This window comes from Chanodichthys erythropterus, chromosome 22 (assembly GCF_024489055.1).
Source record: "Chanodichthys erythropterus isolate Z2021 chromosome 22, ASM2448905v1, whole genome shotgun sequence".
Classification (NCBI taxonomy): Eukaryota; Metazoa; Chordata; class Actinopteri; order Cypriniformes; family Xenocyprididae; genus Chanodichthys; species Chanodichthys erythropterus.
Genome location: NC_090242.1, coordinates 24,151,113 through 24,174,297, shown reverse-complemented (window position 1 = coordinate 24,174,297; position 23,185 = coordinate 24,151,113). Strand labels below are relative to the sequence as shown.

General features: G+C 37.7%; 1 protein-coding gene across 4 annotated transcripts in view; it reads left to right on the top strand.

Moving 5' to 3' along the window:
- The window catches only part of arhgap32b (Rho GTPase activating protein 32b), a 115,117-nt gene that overhangs the window by 39,623 nt on the left and 52,309 nt on the right, over positions 1 to 23,185 (top strand). For 3 of the 4 annotated variants that reach the window (XM_067375321.1, XM_067375320.1, XM_067375319.1), the window contains exons 2-5: positions 1,637 to 1,750; positions 17,154 to 17,262; positions 19,174 to 19,265; positions 19,419 to 19,503. In XM_067375321.1, coding sequence (XP_067231422.1) covers positions 1,662 to 1,750; positions 17,154 to 17,262; positions 19,174 to 19,265; positions 19,419 to 19,503 — 375 coding nt within the window. In that variant the 5' untranslated portion in view covers positions 1,637 to 1,661. Of the gene's footprint in view, positions 1 to 1,636; positions 1,751 to 2,028; positions 2,067 to 17,153; positions 17,263 to 19,173; positions 19,266 to 19,418; positions 19,504 to 23,185 lie in introns of those variants that run through there. The other variant, XM_067375322.1, reaches the window with a different exon arrangement.

The following is a 23,185-nucleotide window of genomic DNA, read 5'->3' as shown; positions in this document are numbered from 1 at the left end:
ATCTACAGAACATAAATTTAATTGAATTGCAGCCTTCGTGATTTCCCATTAACACATTGCTATATTATAATTTTTAAATGGTTTTAATATATCGTGCAGCACATGCAGCCTTAAATAGTTTGTGTTTGTGGATTCTCGTCTATGGAATGCGCCACTTCCAGTATTTTTCTGACTGAATACCATGGTTAAATTGCAATCAAGGACTTGCATCCTTAATGATTTAATGTCATAATTATTTCACTCTCTTGTATGATAAAGTTTGTCTAAGCAATCGCAGCAACCAGTTGCTCAACACGTGAAAAGTTTCCCTTGTAAACAACTCTTTCAACGATTTCCAAGTTCTTCTCTACCAGCACCAAACTCTCATAACAGCCTATCCCTCTCATTGACATGATGCTGCTTTTTGAGTGTGCGTGGGTGTACGGTGCTTCCTGCAATTTTTCTGCCTGCCAGTCTTTTATAAAGTTCCCCTTGTCTGCTTCAAAGGACACAAAGAAAGCTGCATGCTGGTGGTTGATGGCTACTAAAGGAGGATGGCTGTGTGGGTTTAGGGGTTTGTTGTTTTAAATGGATGAGGAATGTTCTCTTGTTCAGCTTGTCATTTATCTCCTGTCTCTGCAATTAAATCCACACAGAGCTTTGGGGTGGGAGTTTTTCTGTGTGACACATTAGCTTTGTGTCTGTTTGGGTGGCAACTTTAATGGTACTATTAACAAGATTTAATAACCTCTACTAAGTATTTGCACAAGGAAAGGGCACATTAGACTATCTTACACTGGATGGTTTTATTGATTTATTGAACCACTGATATGGGGATCTTCAACTGCCAATGCCAATATTTAGAGATTTAGGATGGCCTAGAAAAAAATGAGTAAAAACTACAAACTGGAGAGTTGTAGATGCATTGTGATTGGGGGAAAAAAAAGGATTTTTAAATGATGCTTTGTTTGAAATGGATAAACTGTATGATGATGATAGTGATTGATGATTATTATTATTATTATTATTATTATTATTATATATATTTTAAGAGATTTACACTTGTGCTCCCTTCAGTTGGCATCTCCATAGAGTGTTGCAGGAATGATGTCAAAACCTGGAAGACCACTGGTTCCCTCGATTTCCCTATGGGTTTTTATAACGGGTATTTTCAATTTATGAATAAAATAAGTACTGTTGTAAACATAACTTTACAATACTTAAATGTTTTTCTCTACAACAAAAAAGCTATCAGGCATACAGGTACAGGTATCGGATCATATGATAATCTCAAAATACCACATAACAACCTTGTTAATCTGCTTGTCAGATCAAGGTGAATGAATGCAATATAACCATTTGACAGCAGATGAATATCATTTTCCTAATGTCTAAGCATCATCTTGAAGGTATCCAATAGAGTATGAATATCAGAGATTTGTCTAGGTTTCTGCTATCTTCCAGAGACACACAATCTCACTGTGTCGTCTTCTCTCCTCTGCTTGTTTTACACTCACATTTGCCCTGTCTGTTGTTTCGTCTCTCATTTTTAACTCTGTACTGACTACTTTTTTTTTTTTTTTTTTTGATTCTCTCTCCTTTGCTCTCATTCTCTCCCTCCCTGCCTCTCTCTCTTCCCTCTCTCTCTCTCTGGCAGGCTGCTCCTGCAGTGAGTCAGTATCATGGAGGCTGGCAGTGGGGCTGCTGCAGTGGTGGGAAGTGCAGCTCTTGGACTGCTCGGAGCCACAGGAAGTCATGACATCTCTGACAGGTAAGACTTAATGTCTTTCCTCATCAGACCTCCACAGGGTCTTCTATCTCACCTAGGTTATTTTACTCGTTTAAGGTTCCTGTTCATTTCAACGTGTGTGTTGCATTCTTGCTCCTGTGTGAGTGTTTGCGTCCCTGCCTCAGCATGCCCTTTGCTTCCCTGCTGTTTCATTCATAACTGTAGAGGTTATTTCTGTGTGCAGCATGTGTGCGCAGCGAAGGCTTGGGCACGTACATCCTATTCCTCCCCAGGGGCTCGAGGAGAAATGTCAGAAGTGCGAGCTCTAGGAGGTACGCGCAGATGCAGCAGAAATAACGTAAGCTAAAGATTTTAGGGACTTGCGTTCATATATCCAACATATTAAATGAAAAGCCACATCACCAAGCTGCTATGACTGATAAATATCCAAAATGAGGTCATTAATTACTTCGGAATAATGTCATTCCTCTCATGCCGTCATCAAAGCCCAAATTTTGCAGTCAGATAACTGTATGAAAATCCACGATGCTGAGTAGTAAAGCTGTGGCAACCAATAAAAAGCTTTGCAACGCCAGTACACTCCCACCCACCCACTCTCACAGCTGTGCTCTGAGCGCAAGTCACATGATCTGCAGCACTCACGAGAGCTTGCATGCTTTGGCTTCCTCTCTGAAATTCTGCCCTAAATCCCTCTCCTATCACCTTCCCGCCAATGGTTTTGGGCTCTGCTGCGATTGTCCTGAGTTTTGAGGATTATTGTCCAGCCATTTTAGACCTCAGCCTCACTTGAACTCAGTCCAAATCGGGTATGCCAAGGGTTGCCATGGCAGCCACAGCTTAGCATATATTAAATATTAGCACAACATCAGCGAAAGAAGGCAAGGTAAAGGACAAGGGGAGGCAGCGTGTTCTCTCGGCTGTTGTGGAAAGCATTCCAGATTTAATGGTCATTTTCATACACACCCATGCTTATGATTCATAGTCACTAGGGGAAATGCTTAAGCTGTGCTGAGGCTTTGCTTTCACAGTCCCTGGTACTCTGATGGTCTAGAGCACTGCAATCCTTCAGTATGCCGTCCTGCCGCTGCACTGCATGCGTATCTTAAATAAGCACCCTCTAGAGTAGGACACTGACATTGAATAGCCTCCAGCTTGGCAAGTAGTTTTCTTTTTTTAAAGTGCAGAACAGTCTGCAAAGAGTATGCAGTAGTTAATTTTGATGACTAAACTTTGTTACCTTTCTAATTGATGGCGTCTAGGTTGCTGTGCGAGATCTCTGAAGTAGATCTGTTGGTTATTTACTTATTAGCTATTTACTTGCCATTTAAGAGACCCTAAGAGCCCTAGGCAACTTGGAGGTTTAGTGCCTCACTCAAGGGCACTAAAGTGATAAAATGGGTTTGTGATCTTGGTCTACTTGGATTTTTAAACCACTACCTTAATTCTTAATCATTTGATCACTGTTTCCATGTAAGGCTCATTTTCACCCAACTCAACACCTTACTGCTGAAGTGATTGCAGGTAATTGAAGATAATTGAAGATAATTTAGTAGTAACCCTAGTAAAGCTTTATAAATGAAGATATGCCAGTGTATTTCTCGTCTTGTATGCAATGATGTCCAGTTCAGAGAAGAATATAATTCACAATGATGCGTTCTGTAGGGTGCATTAGGAATCAATCTAATTGCTGCATGATACAACACATCTAATTGTTCCAGAACACTTTTACGTGCATTTCTATATATCACATCACCATAATCAAACAAGGGTAAAACAGTGGATTCAACGAGATATTTCTTAGCTGATATAGTAAATACAGATCTGTTTCAATATAGAAAACTAAGTCTTGATTTAACTTTCTTCTGAAGTTGATTTTATATAAGTGAAAGTCAAAGATCTATCGACCCAAATATTTATATGAAGGTACTACTTCAATTTTTGCCCTATCTAAGGATGTAATATCTTTATTATCTTGTTGATTTTTCCCGAACCACATTACTTTCGTTTTTGTACTATTTAGAACCAATTTTAAATCATTAAAAGCTGCTTGAATTTTATTAAAACAGTCCTGTACCCGTTTTAAAACTTCATCATATGACGATCCCACAACGTAAAGAATAGTATCATCTGCATATAAATGGATATAGGTTTTCTGACTACAGATCACCTGAGAGATATTGTTAATGTAGATTGAAAACAGAGTTGACGCTAACACAGTGCCTTGTGGAACACCCATGTTAATAGTTAAAGGTGCCCTCGAACGAAAAATTGAATCTATCTTGGCATTGTTAAATAACAAGAGTTGAGTACAGGGAAATGACATACAGTGAGTCTCAAACTCCATTGTTTCCTCCTTCTTATGTAAATCTCATTTGTTTAAAAGACTTCCGGAAAACACTCGGATCTCAACATAACACCGACTGTTACGCAACAGTCGGGATCATTAATATGTATGACCCCAATATTTGCATAATGCCAGCCCATTCGACGCATTAGACACGGGAAAGGCAGTATTAACGGCTGGATCTGTGCACAGACAAGGTAAGCAAGCAAGAACAACAGCAAAAAATGGCAGATGGAGCAATAATAACTGACATGATCCATGATATCATGATATTTTTAGTGATATTTGTAAATTGTCTTTCTAAATGTTTCGTTAACATGTTGCTAATGTACTGTTAAATGTGGTTAAAGTTACCATCGTTTCTTACTGTATTCACAGAGACGAGAGTCGTTGCTATTTTCATTTTTAAACACGTGCAGTCTGTATAATGCATAAACACAACTTCATTCTTTATAAATCTCTCCAACAGTGTGTAATGTTAGCTTTAGCCACAGAGCATAGCCTCAAACTCACACAAAATCAAACGTAACCATCTAAATAAATACTTTACTCACATAATTCGAAGCATGCATACAGCATGCATGACGAACATCTTGTAAAGATCCATTTGAGGGTTATATTAGCTGTGTAAACTTTGTTTATGCGATGTATATATAGTCGAGAGCTGGTGGGGCAGAGGGAACACATCTCTTAAAGGGGCCGTGCTGAAAAAATCAGTGCATAGTTAATGATGCCCCAAAATAGGCAGTTAAAAAAATTAATAAAAAAAAAATCTATGGGGTATTTTGAGCTGAAACTTCAGACACATTCAGGGGACACCTAGGACTTATATTACATCTTGTAAAAAAAACAATCTAGGGCACCTTTAATGGTTCAGATAGTTGCTGATCAATCTTTACATATTGGGATCTATTAGATAAATAGTTAAAGAACCAAGATAAAGTTAGACCTAGATAATAGTACAGAATGGTCAACTGTGTCAAACGCTTTAGCAAGGTCAATAAAAATAGCTGCACAGCATTGTTGTGTTTCTAGTGCATTATAGATATCATTTATAACTTTTACAACTGCTGTAGTACAACTAAATGATGAACGAAAGCCAGATTGGACATCAGATAGTATATTACATCTATTTAGAAACCCTATCAATTGCTTATTAATTAGTTTCTCCATTACTTTTGTGACGCATGGTAGGACTGAAATTGGACGATATGAATTTGGATCTGCTTTATCACTATCCTTATAAACTGGAGATACAATAGCTGTTTTCCAGATTTTAGGTATTTCTGCTGTAGTTATAGACAAATTAAAAATATATGTTAAAGGCTCAGATATAATTGATGCACTTACTTTAAAAAAGAAGGGATCTAAAGCATCGAAACCAGCAGGTTTTTTAGATTTAAGTTTACTTAACTCATACCAAACCTGTGACTTATTAATCGGTTGCAGTGAAAAACTAAAAAGTGATGAAGTTTGAACAATTTTTGTACGTGTCGGTTTTTTTATTACACTGTTTAGAAGCTTGATCCTCAAACAAATTACTTGCTTTAATAAAATGCTTATTTAAAAGTTCTGCTATTTTTGCGTTATCTGTAACAACTATATCTTCATTCTTTAATGATACAGGACCCTGTGGTAACAAATGTTTATTTTCTAGTTCCCTTACCACATTCCAAAAAGTACTTGAGTTAGTTTTTTATAATATTCAGATTTTACTTTTCTAATGGTTTGAGTACATATATTCCGATGTTGTCTAAAAGAGAGCCAATCAGTCTCTGATTTTGAGTATCGTGCTTTTCGCCAAAGTATATATTTTTTTTTAATGTAATAAAGTGACTAAGGTCCGATTTATTCATGTCCTCATATAGTGAGGCAGCAAAGAGTGAAAATGTGTGCTTCACTGTGTGTTAAATGAAATCGCGCATCTCTTCCATTCATTCACACAGAGACACGCAGAACACGCAGGATTCATATTTAAATAGTCTTTTTGTGGTTTAATATTCACAGACACTAGTCTATATTGCAATTTGATTTAAGTGTGCTAACCTACTTTTTATTTATTCATTCATCAATAATTTGACATTCCATGACATTCCACGTTATACAGTAAATTCCATTTTTATGACTGGATTCCGCTATTCTGCTAGAAATCAAATGGTTGTAATTGAACAGTGCTTGAATCAGTACTACATAACTGCAACTGCAAGTTAATCAGTGAGTAATTTGTTAAACTGATTTAAACTGATAACCCATGGGTCGTTAGCAGATTTGGGTATATTCTACATATAACATAACATACATGCTACACTCAGCAAGGAATGTTTAGCTGTGTCCGAAACCGCTCACTCGTTCACTGATTCAGTAATCCGTACATAGTATGTCATTTCAGTGCACTATATCTGCAAAGACTGAATGAAATGAAGTGTGAATTCGGACACTGACGTATAACGTCGGAGAGCTGGAGCTGTCACAGAAACGGACATAACACGTAATAATAAAACTGCTTTTATCCTACATGTTACATGCTACATGTTACATGTTTATTCGTTTTAATGAAGTTATTTTTAGTTTGATAGAATCTCACTCTCACAGATGATGTGGTCGTTGAGCGCCCTCAGGCGACTGTTATGATTACATTAGAATGAATAAGTTACCTAGAGATGATTAACGAATATTTTTGTCAAGTTGCTGTTTTCATACTTCTGTAATATTTTTCATTCAATATTAAATTACAGAAAGAACTGAGTTTCAGTTTGTGGTGTATTTTTTTTTTTTCAGGATTTATAAGTTTTCAAATTACCTTGAATGTAAAGTAATTAATAGTCTGACTTTTTACATGCAGTAATCAGTAATGTAATCAAATTACAATTTTAATGTAGTAATTTGTAGTCGATTACTTTTTTTTTTTTTTTTTTGAGTAACTTACCCAACACTGCAATGGTAGTACTGCATTTTTGCTTTGCTTACAGCCAGTGAAGACAATGCAATACAAAGATATTTTGTCTCTCTATATTACTCTGTTACTGTCTGTGAATTTTTATTTATTTATTTTTATATATAAATTGCATTGTTCAGACTGCAAATTCACAACTTGGGTAAAATTTCTTTTGATATGGTACTGTAGATTAATGGTGGCACAGAAAAAGTGATTGATTGATTTATTGAGTGTTCCATTAGACAAGTCACACATATTTGCTTTCTGTGTTCATTAAAATAAACTAATCTAAAATAAACCAGAATCTCCTTGTCAGTGATCGGGTAATACTGAGCAAACAGGGAAGAGCTCTCTGTCAGCATGCAATATTTCAGGAAGCAGAGTGCATTTCTATCAGCATTTTTTTGTCAGTTGACCATTTGTTCATCCTCACAGTGATGAAGCATTCCTGCAGGACTTGCCCCTGCTTGAAACAGAGCACTGCTTGTAAAGCAGCACTTCTCCCAAATATGAACATTTTGTCATTATTAATCAGTCTCATGTTGTGTCAAACCTGTTATTCATATAGAGATTAGACTAGAATTGTAAGTGAACTTTCTCTTTTCCGAAATCACCAAAAAACAATGCCATAAAGTGGTCTGACGGTAGCACTGTGTGGCGATTTATTTTCTAATTGTGTTGCACCAGTACTCCAGTGGACCATCATTTAATTTCTCCAAAATCCCTTTTCAGGATCGAAGAGTTACAGAAATATGTGGTTTGTGTCATTGATTTCAGTGCCAATAGCCTTTCACATTAAAGTGTCATGAACCCCCCGATTTTAGTCTGGTCACCCACCTCTAAGTTGAAAGTCTTAAGGAATGGGAAAAAAGCTGTGGAAAATGGGAGAGTAGAGGGTGGGAAAAGTGGATGAGACAACAAATAAATCAGACCTGCAACACTCATTGTACAGACAAATGAATATTAAAATATGATCACGGAAGAACGCGAACAATGAAACAACGCGATATCACACGCGCAAGACCGGAGTTGTTGTTGTTATTATTATTATTATTATTAATAAAAATGGTAGCCCGCAAGAAGCTTGCAATACGAATTGCCTGTGCGCTGATTTGCAGCAAAAACAAGAAAAAGAAAAGAATATGGAGGAGGAAATTGTTGGGGAGACTGTGGATTGTGTGTTCTGCAACGAGAGTTGGAGGTAAATAAATAACTTTTCAATGTGCTGCTGTTGCGGATGGTCAAACAAAGGTTTGTGCTTTGTTTTTGTTTGATAGAATTGTAATGTTTATCTGAAACGAAGCCATGCTTGCTGATATTGTGGTTTATAACTCCTCCCCAAACTCCCCGCTGCTCTGTATCTTGCTCTCTCATTGGCTGTCGGTCATCGCCGATGTAGTTTTCAGTCAGAGCACTTTTCACACAGCAGGATTTTGACTCGCTAACAGGTCCAGATATTTAGCATGCCAAATATCTCACGGGCGTCGGCGACTCTCTCAGATCACGTCTTTGCTCATTCACACTGCGTGGTTGTCACTCACGTGAACGAGCACCGATTTGCCTGTGATTTCGGGCATTTGTCGGCGATTTCTCAACCTGTCAGCGAGCCAAAATCGGGGCTAAAATCGTGCAGTGTGAACTCGGCTTAATGCGATCTCATGCGTAATACAGCACAGTGATTGGGTTTAAAGTCTTCATTCTCATGATAAATTCAAAGAAGAGCTCAGAACCGGATGTCATAGATTTGTGCCTCTCCAGCCCCAGCAGCCAATCACACACTGCGGATTCACGCTTCTACATCAGATTCTGTGACATTGCTTCGACTTTGTTTTTCAACCCGGAAGAATGGAATTGCTCAAAATAACCAATTTCCTTGATTTTAAATTTATGAGTGTTTTTAGAGATGTGCAGCCTGTACATATCTGTTCACGTATCAGAAAATGTGTTTTGGGGTCTCATGACCCTTTAAAAACCTTTTTCGTTTTAGTGAGTTTAATAGGAAAGTGTTACTCTGTGTGGGCTGGTTTGGCTTGCATTACTTCACTGACACTCTGCCACTAGAGTTACACTAGAGAACAAGCTAACTAATGAAAATGGTTTACAGTAATTTGTTTTAGGGGAAGTTGCCTTGGGGCAGTGGTTCCCAAACTAGGGTATGTGAGGTGACAGAAATGCTGAGTTTTGCCGTTCATTTAATTCTACCCCACCTTAGAATAAGATTAAAACGGAGCCTGAATTTCTAACAGGAAAAATGCTGCATCTAGTGAACAAACAAGGAAATGGTAGTGTTGTTAAAGGTCAAATACATGACATCCAGTCAAATGACCTCATCTTTTTCTGTCAAAACTGACTACATCCACACAAGTAGCATGATTGTGATGCTGACTTGTCAAAGTACACTACATTACTGCCGTTCTTGACAATGTTAAAGTGGGGTTTTAGCACTTACTAGCATGAAGAACAAATATAGATAGACTGTGCATGGGGACCGATTTAAGACTCAAACTCTATTCAATGCAGAAACATACCCTTTGTGAGTTTGTTTTTAATGTTAATAAATTATACGGGCAAAAATAGGCAATTTTTACCAAATATCCACATGATTGCAAATGTTACTGATTTTATTTTATTAAAGAGTTCAACAAACAAAAATGTGATATTAAGTGACGTACATTTTAAACAGTTTTGTCAACGTTGTTTGCTCTACTATGCAATGAAATAATAGTTCCAACGGAAGCCACAGCAGAACTGTTGTGCATCTCCAATAGGGCTGCACCATAAATTGCATGAGATTGTCATGCGTGTCTCGTCAGAAAAGCCGGTTCTGTGATTAGCGGTAAATGTCCATCACCTGCTTTCAAATGGACAGCACTTAATATACAGAACCGTAGTTTGCGGACAAGCTACGCAATATTGCGTTCATAATCGCAGATGAATCGCATGCGGTTATGAACGTGATATTGTGTAGCTTGTCCGCAAACTACGGTTTCTGACGAGACACGCATGACAATCGCATGCGATTAATCGTGCAGCCCTAATCTCCAAGTAACACACAGTGGTGTTTTGTAAGTGAACGAATCTGCTGCTTTGAATGAATTGGGAGAGTCAATAATTAAAATACCCATTCATAATTACAGCCACTTGCTTCATTACTATGTTACAATGACTCGATGACTCCCTCATTAAGACAGTGACTTGCTGCCACCTACTAGCGGTTTTAGTTTACAAATTAAAAGTATAACTTCATTTTTATTTCATATCATTTCATATTTCTCTATTGAACATTTTTTTTCTAAATATAAATCATTATCTCATAATGTTATTTATGCCATTGTAATTGCATGCATGCATGCAGTGCAAAGATGGCTTTTGTTGATGATGATTTGATTTGATTGAAATTATTGATTTAGTTCAATTTATTGCTTCATTTATTATATTGAGAATTAAATGGATTTTTAAGAATTTGACATAAAACATGACACCATACATTAGAAAGACTTAGGTAAAAAATATGCACCTCAAAATCAATTTAGGGGGGAAAAATTGACCCCTTAATGGAAAATTTGTGACTGCAGTCTAAGAGAGGGAGTGCGCAGAAGGATGTTACATGCCTTAGGGGGTACGCCACTTTAAAAAGTTTGGGAACCACTGCATTACGGGGGTCTGTGAAGCAGACAGTGCGAGACCCGCTTTAACATTTTGAAGTCTCTGGTGTTCGCTCAGGCAGGATCTTCAGAAGAGGAGCTCTAATGCATAATCTTTTCTCGCTTATTTTGTCCTCTTTTTCCTACTATGATTGCATTAATGATTTGCTGACTCTGAATAGAGGTTCTTTTGTGATTTATGAAGGCCCAGCATGAACTGCAGTGGCCTCCAGGAGTTAATGACTTCCATTGGGATGCGATGAGGATAACGTGACAAAACACAATGGCAAACGGTCCGTCTTGACCTAACAAACATCATTCCGCTCTCAGACTGTATTATGTAATCAAGATTCAAGCCAGAATGGTACCATATTCAAAGTTGTTGCTGTTTTTTTTTTTTTGTTGTTGTTTTTTAATGAGTGTTTGTCACAACTTGAATATCACAACTTGAAAAAATATGCTGATTTTGAGATAAAATCTGGGGAATTGAGTTTTGTAATTTGAACGTTTTTAATGCGACTAAATGGACTTGTGACAAATAAAAATGCATTACATTTTTCATCAGATATTTCATTAAAGGTGCCCTAGAATGTTTTTTCACAAGATGTAATATAAGTCTAAGGTGTCCCCTGAATGTGTCTGTGAAGTTTCAGCTCAAAATACCCCATAGATGTTTTTTTTTTTTATTAATTTTTTTAACTGCCGATTTTGGGGCATCATTAAATATGCGCCGATTCAGGCTGCGGCCCATTTAAATCCTCGCGCTCCCAGCCCCCGAGCTCGCAACTATAAAACAGTGCATAAACAAAGTTCACACAGCTAATATAACCCTCAAATGGATCTTTACAAAATGTTTGTCATGCATGCTGCATGCATGTGTCGGATCATGTGAGTATAGTATTTATTTGCATTTTTACATTTGATTCTGAATGAATTTGAGGCTCCGTGGCTCCGTGGCTAAAGCTAACATTACACAATGTTGGAGAGATTTATAAAGAATGAAGTTGTTTATGAATTAAACAGACCAAGTGTTTAAAAATGAAAATGGCGATGACTCTTGTCTCCGTGAATACAGTAATAAACGATGGTAACTTTAACCACCTTTAACAGTACATTAGCAACATGCTAACGGAACATTTAGAATGTAGAATCACTAAAAATATCATGTAATCATGGATCATGTCAGTTATTATTGCTCCATCTGCCATTTTAAGCTGTTGTTCTTGCTTGCTTACCTAGTCTGATGATTCAGCTGTGCACAGATCCAGACGTTAATACTGCCTGCCTTGTCTAATGCCTTGAACATGGACCGGCTTATGCAAATATTGGGGGCGTATATATTAATGATCCCGGCTGTCACATAACAGTCAGTGTTATGTTGAGATTCGCCTGTTCTTCGGCGGTCTTTTGAGATTCACATAAGGAGGAGGAAACAATGGTGTTTGAGAGTCACTGTATGTCATTTCCATGTACTGGACTCTTGTTGTTCGTCTATGCCAAGGTAAATTCAGTTTTCATTTCTAGGGCACCTTTAAAGCATGCGTCAGTTTTTTTCTATTCAGAAACAAATTACAGTTATGACATGGTTCTTTTTAGTGAGTCAGTCAAAAAGATTCATAGAAACCACTTAAATCTCTCTTCTCTCTTCACATTTGCAAACTGCATCGCAAACTTGTGTGGCTGGAACGACGGCTCTACAGCTGTCGATGGAAGTATAGTTTCTTGTTTTATTAAATGTGGACTTAAATTGTTATCTTGAGCAAAATAAGCAAGCTGACATGAATTACAATGTATATCTTTTATTTTAAATATATAAAGTCATTTACATATTTTAGTTTGTCAGGAGATTTTAAGTACTGTTTTTGGAGTGTGCTTATGCGAACATGCTCTAGTACGTAAGAACGAGCCTATGATTGAATGTGGAAATAAAGCAAAATAACTTCTAGCATTAATTCGATATCAAACGGATTTATTTAAAGAAGTTGCACAGGAAACGCACCCCTGGTCTGCAATTAGTCAACTGAAGTCAATTACCTCCTAAGTATTTCATTTTAGGAGCAGATGTCTAGGGCCCTATAATTTCCGCGATCACTGAATCCATTCATAAAAACGGAATTTACTATATAACGCGGAATGTCACGGAATTTGTCAAATTTTTGATGAATTAATTAAAAGCAGGTCAGTACACGTAAATTAAATTTCGATATAAACTAGTGACTGTGAATATTAAAGTGCAAAAAGACTATTTAAACATGAATCCTGCATGCCTTTGTGAATCAAATGAATGAAGCGCAGTTTCATTTACCTCACACCGCCTCACACACAATCGCGCACGCACGCACGCTGAAGCATGTGCGACGCTCGCGGTGTTTTCGTCCTCTGTCGCCTCACTGTATGAATGCACGAATTCATCTCCAGAGCTGCCCTTAAAGTCACTTCATCAGTCAAAATTAAAGTTCACCGTCAAAATAAAAGTTCGATTTAACTTGACAGAAACACATTACTGTTGTACAGAAGAATTTAGATAAATTAATTTAACAATAAATTAAAATATATTTTAAACAATCTCAGTGTTTCTTCCATGTTTTAATTTTAACAGTAAAGCTCTGTTGTGCAGCACATTGTTTGACAAAAGTTTAATTTCATGATTAAAAGATAAATTAAATGGTATGCGTTCATTTGATTGCCAGAAAAATTTAAATAGAAACTTCTGAAGAAAAAAAAATCATAAAAATATATTTTTTAATTAATATTGTTGTTTTTAAGAATTCAATTAATTAGACATGCTTTTTGATTATTAAAATGGAATTAAACCATTAAAATAGAATCCAGAAAACAGAATTTGGTAAAAATAAAATTTGAGGGGAAAGAATAAAACGTAGGGCCCTATTTTTTTTTTTGTTTGTTAAACTTTTATTAAATTGTTGGTAAATTGGACAAGATTCATTATTTCAATAAATTAGACATGCTTTCCCATTACTAAAATTTAATTTAACCATTAAAATGGAGTCAAAAAATAAATAAAACGGGGGAAAAAAATGGAATCCAGAAAAATTAAAACAAAAAACGGAATTTGGGAAAAAATAAAACGGAATTTGGGAAAAAATAAGATTTTATAGGGCTCTAGATGTCTCCTTAGTCTTTTTTTTTTTTTTTTTTGCAGCTCTGAAAAATTGTGTATTGTCAAATTGTCAGTACCTGACAGTACGCTTGTATCTGCTGTTAAAAGGATAATCAGATTAGCTAAAATATTATACAATAAACACACTGGGAGTGCTGCATTTGTAGTTATTTTTGAATAGCAAGACCAATTCTGTGGAAATCTTTAGAGCTTACTGCGAAGTTGTGCAGATGCAGATTCTTCGTGTGCCTGTCATTTAGCATATCTCTCTAACCTCACCCCAGAATACATCTCCACATGTTCGTTGTGGAATCTCCTGCTCCATCACGCCATGCCTCATTGAGCGCTCTTGTTCAATGAGTGATACACTAACCAAAATACACATAGGCCCGTGGCCGCTGCACATTGTAGTTGAAGCAAATTAGATTATTCATGTTATTGATTAAGCACTGCAGTTGGTTGCACCTGGATCATCGAAGATTCCTGGCAGCAGTGTCATAATGCAGCACACTGTTGCTTTCTGGACATTCTCCATCCTGGTGATTATAGATGAAAACTCTGCGGTGTCAGAAATACATGGGGGATGACAGTTTGAGGTCATCAACATATGGATAACCCAACCTCCTTTATTCCCCTTCGAAGTGCTGGATCTGTTTTCATGTGAGCTTGAAACTGACAGCAAGAGGGGGAAGGAGAGAGATCTGACATGTATGTACACTACAAAGACCTGGATGAATCCTCCATGCTGTTTTGAAGCATACACTGCACAAAATCATTTAATCTTTATCTTCAGCTTATTTTCCAGTAACAGTACTGTATCTAAACATCCTTAAAATACGATCAGTTAGCTTGGAGTACAATTGTGTACAGTATTAAGACTTGTTTTTAGAGGATATGTTTAATTTTCTCACCCTATTGATTTTTTTTTTTTTTCTTTTTTTCTCTTGTTTTAGACGGCATTCTACAAGAATTTTGGTGTGGTTTTTGCTCAAGAAAAAACTTTGCCAGTTGCATAAGAAAAGTAAACTTAAGATCTTAATTTAAGATATATTCTGTGTGTAAAGTTTGTTTTGTAACCTGGTGCGTTTTCTCACTTAGTTCGGTTTGTTTATAGGCATATATGAACATGACAATTGTGCTCTAATGTGCACCAAAACAATTGCTTGAATAAGCAAAATGTGTTATATAAAAAGCAGCATCTAATTTCTGTGAGTGAGCACATTATTTATCGCACTTGAAAACCAAAAAGCGCCTTTTTATCTTAAAATGTTGTGTAATTGCTCTTCTCGGTGCATTGCAAGGATGCTGCGTTGACGAAGCCTTGATTACCGCTATAACTTCTTATAAATTTCACTAGCCACTATTAGGTACACCTTGCTAGTACCAGGTTGGAACCCCTTTTGCCTTCCGAACTTTTGTAATTCTTCGTTGTATAGAGGCCATTTGAGTAGAGTGAACTTACTGTCATGATCACCAGTTTGAGATGATTTGAGCTTGGTGACATGGCGCGTTATCCTGCTGGAAGTAGCCATCAGAAGGTGGGTCCACTGTGGTTATAAAGGGATGGACATGGTCAGCAACAATACAAAGGGAGGCTGTGCCATTTAAACAATGCTCAATTGGTACTAAAGGGCCAAAAGTATGCCAAGAAAATATCCCCCACACCATTAAACTACCCAGTCTGAACCATTGATACAAGGCAGGATGGATCCATACTTTCATGTTGTTTACGCCATATTCTGACCCTACAAACTGAATGTCACAGCAGAAATCGGACCAGGCAACATTTTTCCAATCTTTTATTGTCCAAGTTTGGTGAGCCTGTGCAAATTGTGGCACCCTGTGTGGTGGTCTTCTGCTGTGCTTCAAGGTTCGATGTATTGTGGATTCAGAGATGCTCTTCTGTTACCTCAGTTGTAATGAGTTATTTGAATTACTGTTGCCCTTCTATCAGCTCAAACCGGTCTGGCTATTTTCCGCTGACTTCTGGCATCAACAAGGCATTTTTACCCACAGAACTTTACCCACAGTACTGCCGCTCACTGGATATATATCAGTCATTTCTGAAATACTCAGATCAGCCCGTCTGGCACCAACAACCATGCCACATTCAAAGTCCCTTAAATCACCTTTCTTCATTCTGATGCCTAATTTGAACTTCAGCAGATCATCTTGACCACGTCTACATACTTTAATGGTGTCGCTGCCATGTGATTTGGCTGATTAGATATTTACCTGCCTTATTGTCAGAAACTGAATGAATTTCAGATGAACAAGAATGATTTTAAAAAGCACTCATGTCTGTACATTGCTCCCTGTCAGCAAATCATCTCGAGCACCTTTCCCATCCCCGGCAGATCCCTTATGGTGAAAGCCATTTTCACTGTGCTCCATAAATCAGCATTATTAAAGGTATTAAAAGGAAACCAACCATGTGAATTAATTTGGTCCAGATTTGTATTGTGGTGTCAAGTTCTTGTTTATTGTAAAATGGCAAAATACATAGTAAAATACAGACACACTCTCACAGTTAATGACATTTGCTGGATGTATTATTGTGCTGCAAACTGCAGGATCACGTATTATACTCCAACACAAGTGTCTCTGTAGATAAATAAACATTCAAAGCCATTTTCCAGGTCATCTAGATTGGTTTAATCCATATCATATAACTTTAATGTAATTCGTTCCATGTCTTTTTATGGAAACAATTTTCTGTTCTGTCAGAACATCCCCCACTTTGGAAAGTGTAACTGTACCACTGACCGCGCTGCGCTTTTCATCTCTGAATGAAAATGCGGTGGTTTGTCATTTTGCCTATGTGAGACAAGCCAGACTGCTACTTTGTCTCTCCCACCCTCTCATTAATCAGGTTTGGAAAGAAATAATATCTTTGCTTTCTTTCATATCACCCTTTAGACCATATGACTTTTTACTGTTGTTTTTTAAATCAACAGCAAATCAACAGCATCAACTTTTCTAGGCTGCAGGCATTTTCCAACAAAAACTGAAGATCCCCTTGACTTAAATTGGCAGATATCCCTACATGCTGTTGTAGGGATCTCGCTTTGATTCCCTGCTGTGTATGCTGGATAATATTTTTTTCCTTTCGTGTCACTGATTAGTTTCGACATCTTGCCTAATTGAAATGATGCTGCCATTAACACCTCTGTGAAGGATGGGATGTTCTAATTCACCGCCTTACATAGAGGATGTGTCATTTTTGCTGTCACACTGCCTATCTGATATTCCACTCAGCTTTGCTGTTGTAACTTTCAAAGGCAGGCACAAAGCAGGCTATGTCCTTTTATTTCACAGGCTATCACATTGACCCTGACCTCTTCCTTCTATATATCCCAACCCCTCCCCTCTCCCCTCAGGGGCCTGAGACCTGGACGGCACCCGGAAGAAGACGATATCGTGCCAGAGCTTGCCAGAAGCATCCACCCCCGAGAGCGACCTGACTGGGAGGAAACCATCAGCGCAATGGTGAGGAGCCAAGTACTCACAGTCTCACACAAATTCAACAACTCTCTCCCACACTCTACATTTATTCCAGTAGTAAAGAGAGCAGATAGCATACCCTGAAGCTGTGAAAATTAAAGACTGACCGGTTATTGCTAATAGGGACAATATCACAACTGTCATTTCTGAAGGATGATCATATTCTTCTTTTTCTTTTTTTTTTTTCTTTTTTTTGTGGATGCTTGATTCTTTTATGTAAGACCAATATTAGTGTCGTAGACTGACATACATTATTACCTATGCGTGGGAACATTCTCTTGTCACATGCCTGGAGAGGGATAATGTAGATCTGGTCGTCATAAAGCAGACACAAAGCAGAATTATTTATATAATTCATGAATAATGAAACACAAGAATGAATGGTCATGAAATGTAGATTTGAGTTTTATTGAGAATTATTTTATGTAAGGAGACTGCAAAGTGATATGAGTGGAAACCGGTTGCCTGGGGTTTAATGGTCAGTAATACACTTTAGTGATCATTATGTAAAGCATTCTAAAAAATACGGTCACTTTTAATCAATTTATTGCATGCATGCTGAATAAAATGATTAATTTCTTTAAAAAATAAAATCTTAGACTCCCAAACCTTTGAACTGTGGTGTTTCATTAAAATAATGTCAACATTTAATTTCCATATATTTATTTGCTGGGTAGTCATGTTAATATATCAGTGTTCAGCTGTGGCATTTTACTATCAGATTTGGAAAGCATAATGTAGTCGGTTGTTCATTACTGTAAATTATACCCCTGTCATGAAGCAACTCTTTTGCAATGAGTGGCGACATATCTCAGAAGTCCCCCGATTGACCCATCAGAATGGAGTATTCCAGAGAGCAGTGTAGTAATAGCTGACTGTATTTCACTGCTTTGACTATCTGCACCATCTATTATGTTCTTTCCACAGCCTTTGTTCAATACTGAATTAGTTGAATTCATGATTATTTCACCAGCACTGACATGCTTGCATTCAGTAGTGCTGATAAAAAAAACATGTCTCCATGGCAACCTGACTGTTGGCTGATGTTGTTTTGAGCACAAACAGATTAGCGAAGACATATCAAGGGAATCACCATGTATCATCTCACTCTTATGGTGAATTAATTTAATGCTCTTTGGCTCAGTTTTATACCATTGTGTATCAGGATATTAACTGAACGTAAATTGTATAGTCAAGGTCATCAAGCTCCAGTCGCTGTTGTCTTTTCACTGTCGTGACCTAGTTTCGCTGTCACTTGTAGTGAAGTGAGACTGTGATGATCAACAGACTGGGTGTTACAAATAATGAAACGGAACTAGATTTGGACCAGACCCAGTCGAGCTTTCACACCATGTTTTACACCAGCAGAAACTGGTCTGTTCAGCCGCATGGCTCATTTGAAGGCTGCATGGTCAAGAGACTTTTAATAAGCCTGTTTCTGGCTTCTAAGAGCCACACTTTCAAAGCATAATTCATATTTCATGGGCGTTCTGAATCTCTAGCTTGTTTTGGTTGGCCTTGCCAGATGACTCATTTCGCTCAGATCTCTCATTTGGCTAGGCACTGTAAAGACTGGCAACATAGTTTTATAAAGCATACCAGCTGTCAAAAGATTTAGAGGCATGGTGAACGCTTAGCCTTTGTAAACCACAGTTCAGGGTCATTCAGCTTTTTGGCATATTTGTTTAACGTGTCTTTGACCCTGTTGTAGCTTTCTCTTCCCGTCCATTACTCAGCAGATCTGCTGTATAGTGCCTACAGGTACTCGGTGGCATTAAATGATATTCTTATTATACAGTGTTCTGCACTTTAAGGATGGCACTGTGTGTGAGAGGGATTTGTATCAGGTTCTCTCTTTTTATGTCTTTAGCTGATCACATGCTGATTTTCTTTCAGGCACGGAGTGCAGAAGTTCCAGAGCTGACCTCTGAGCCCCTCATGCGCTCCTGCAGCAGCACCGCCAGTATGAAAGTGAAGAATGTCAAAAAGTAAGTGTGAAACATTCACACACCCAAAGTCACAAAGGTTTCTGCAAATTGTTGTTTGACCATATTGGCAGGCGTTATTATACATGTTCATTTGCCAACTATCCCTCATGTTTCCAAAAAATCCATATTAAACTTGACCTGTGATCTTTTCAGGCTCTCATTCACCAAGGGCCACTTCCCCAAGTTAGCCGAATGTGCCCACTTCCACTATGAAAATGTTGACTTTGGGACAATACAGGTAAGATTTTAAGCCTTTTAATAACAGTAAACCTGCTTCAACTACAGAGTGGCTCTCAGTGACCAGACTTGAAAGGCACTGTGTTGCAAATTACGCAAAGGGAAGATTAAATTCTATTGTGCATGCATGTTTGTGTGCAATAAAATGTCAAGGGTGTGTAGATAGCACCAAAGTGCCACAGCTGGGAGAGGAACAGCTCCAGGGAATTGAAAAGCGAGGATCAATGTGATATAACATCCCTCTCAAACCTGCAGTAGCACTCATGCATACGACTATTTCCTCTGCTTGGGCTGGGCATCGATATGTATGTCGAGATACAATTGTCGCCTTGCTATAACAATTAGGTCCTTCTCAAAGTTGCTCAGATCTTTCCTGCATCCAACGCATTGATTACAAGAACTGATTGTTTGCCTACCTTCTAATCTACCCAGAACTTAATATGTGGCGTGGTCAAGAGATGATCAACAATATTCTATTTGCTTCGCCTGTGACTGGTCTAATGTTTTAGCTCATCAGTATGTATTTTTCACCATCAGAAAAATTCACACTGATGTAAGTTTAGTAACAGCTAAACACAAATAGACCAAAATGTGGCCTCATTTTTAATTTTGTTGAAAATGAGGCCACCCACCAGCCCCATCTAAAGTGTCGAAGAGTGCATTTGATTTTAGAGAAGCTAATGATTTTACTCGTAATCACGTTCAAATAATCCATGCTAATATACAGAAGTCTTTTATAGATAATAAAAATGAGGGTGTTTTTTCCAGTGTAAGTTTCCATTTAAAAGTGGTTTAAACTTCAACAATGTATTTCAAGTCCCTTGCATTCTGTTCCATTCTGTTGAGCTCCATCTAGCTTTAAGAACCATGAAAATGAACCCTGAAAATATCATACTGATTAAAAATTCTTAATGTTCAGCGAACTGGCTGTGGTTAAAGCAAATGCACATGACAAATTGAAAGTCTGCAATTATATTTAGCAATTCATAAAATCGCTGCTTATTTAACACTGAAAAAAATGCAGGCATAGGGTTCCTGATAAAGATGAATTGGCAAGTATTTTAATAGGATAAGCTAAATTTCTATGAATACTGCTTTCTATCTGTTTCAAAAGCCTATCTACACATACATATACTTTAAGGGGGGGGTGTGGTTGTGAAGCATATGACTTGTGAAACATATGACTCATGAAGCATATGACTTGTGTCCCATGAGGAAAAGGGTGGAAACCACTAGGTTAGAGGAGTGTGACAGTTTAGGTCATAACTGTGCGTGATGACTTTCGGTGTGAGGCAGTAAAAGAGCTCAACACTCTGGAGAGGATTAGAGGGCATTCACAGGACATGTTTTTCCTTTCACCAGACAGATAGACAGTGTTTTTTTTTTAAAGAACTATTTTTAACCTGACTACATTTTAGAACATGATGCATATGGTGCTATTTGCTATAAAAAAATTAATAAATAAAAAAAGGGGAAAAAAGAAGCCCATAATGCCCAATATGCCCGTTCCTACTTGCAACATCTTTTGATGTGGGCAAGAAATCTTTACTCATCTGTACTTCAGACTTGGTGAATAGATTCGGCTTCTTCATCGTGTCTTTTCAGAATTGCTGTTCCCTTTCACATGTATTACATTTCTCATTAAAAACTGTATCAAGGCTCAGTGAAAGCCTAAAAGGATTGGTGGGAACGCTGAATAGCGCCTTGTTGTGTAGGGACAGGAGGTGGGGTGGTGCGACAGTGTCGGAGATCTCTGTGCTTCTGTGTTTGGGATTAAGGGTATAATGGAGCGCTCACAGAATGAGAAAATAGATTGGCATGGTGTCGAGGGCCAGACAATTGGGAGGGAATGAAGCAGTGGTTTCTTCAGGGGGCCTTCACACTGAATAGTAATCCTGCTTTTGGAGGAATTGCCCTGGGAAAGCCGAAATATGAGACAGCTATTTTGCATTCACATGTTGCAGTGTCGACATTTCTGCATTGCTGTTTATTGATGATTGTCATTCTAGCATTGTGTAAACCATCATGTAGGTGCAGCAGGCTGTAGCCCACATTGGCGTCCAGTAGAGGGCAGCAGCTCCTTTCTCATCATACCAGTTTGCAGCCTGTGCAGCAGGGTACCATGGCGACAATGAAGAACATCAATAATTCTCTTTACTCTGCTACATAATCGTGGTTTATGCTCAAAACACAATTAAATCCGGAGAAGTCCGTTACAGCCCTGAATGAATGAGCTTGCGGTTGTACGACAACAGCTGGCAAGGATACATCAGCCGTGTTTGCTGAGTTCCTACCAGAGGCATGTCATCCTGCTGGTGATTTATGAATGGTTTGTAATTACAGGCAGATCACTGATGATACTCCCAAAAGAGCAGCAGAATGAGTGGATTTCTTGGCATTCAGAAATGGCTCCAGAGAAACACTGTTGTCTACAAATCTTCTACTGAACGCTTTGCCATGAACTTGATTTAGTTAAAGGTGCAATATGTAATATTTTTGCAGTTAAATATCCAAAAACCACTAGGCCAGTGTTATATATTTTTTCACTTGAGTACTTACAATATCCCAAATGTTTCCAACTATTTGTAAATTGTGAGAAAATTGCAATTTTAACCAAGGCAGTGAGGAGTCGCCTGTCAATTGCGTCATACCCGCGATAACCCTAGGTATGCTTCGGTTTCCGGTTTTATTTTGTAAAAACCATGGAAACACCAAATATGCTTTAATATATTACACGTTTTAATAGACAAGGGAACAACTGTTTTGATATATTTATAGACAGAAAACAAATTATTGTTATATAGCTCAACACGTTTAGTCTAATTGTTTAAATCAATCCCCCCCATGCCTCAGAGAAAAACACTATTTTGTCAAATAGCTAACATAGCATAATCAGATACAGCTTTATTTTTATTAACAGTAATACATAGTTTTCTCCATCATACAATACGTTTTAAAAATTAATTGCATGCCATTTATCAACACAAGACATCCAGCATTTAATATGATATTGTAAAATCGATCTTTCTTACTGCAGTGTGCAACAGTGTCTCACAGCAGCCGCCAAGCGAACGCACAGAGTAACATTATAACATAATTTTCAACACTCTCAAATGTATCTAATATGATAAACTTAGTTGCGTTACCTCATACTCATGACCGGAAAAGCAGAAGCGGCGCTGGCGACTGTCATAAAGTTCTGCTGCTCATGAGACGTGTTGCGCAATCGCTCCAGTGGATTCGTTCAGCTCCCACAACACTCAGTCCTGCTCTGTTTCATACTACAGTAACGTTATTAATCGCATCCATAAACGTGATTTATTTCCGACTCCGATACCTATTCTTTTACACCATCTGTTGAGATGGAGACCACATGTCCCAAGATTCTGCACTCAAACTTGGCGTCATCAAGCTACGCCTTCGTTTTGAATATGCTTCTAGCGACCTCGACAAAATTATTACATATTGCACCTTTAATTAAGGATACATGATACATTGGTACCATACAGGTTATCATTGAAAATGACTAAAGAGTATTAATATCGGCTGATTTGAGATGTATTTGCGCGTGCTCATTTTTCTCATTTTTACATTGAGTTTGACAAATTAATTTAAACAATAACTGATGCACAATTTACACTACTATTCAAAAGTTTGGGGTTGGTAAGGTTTTGTTTTTGCTA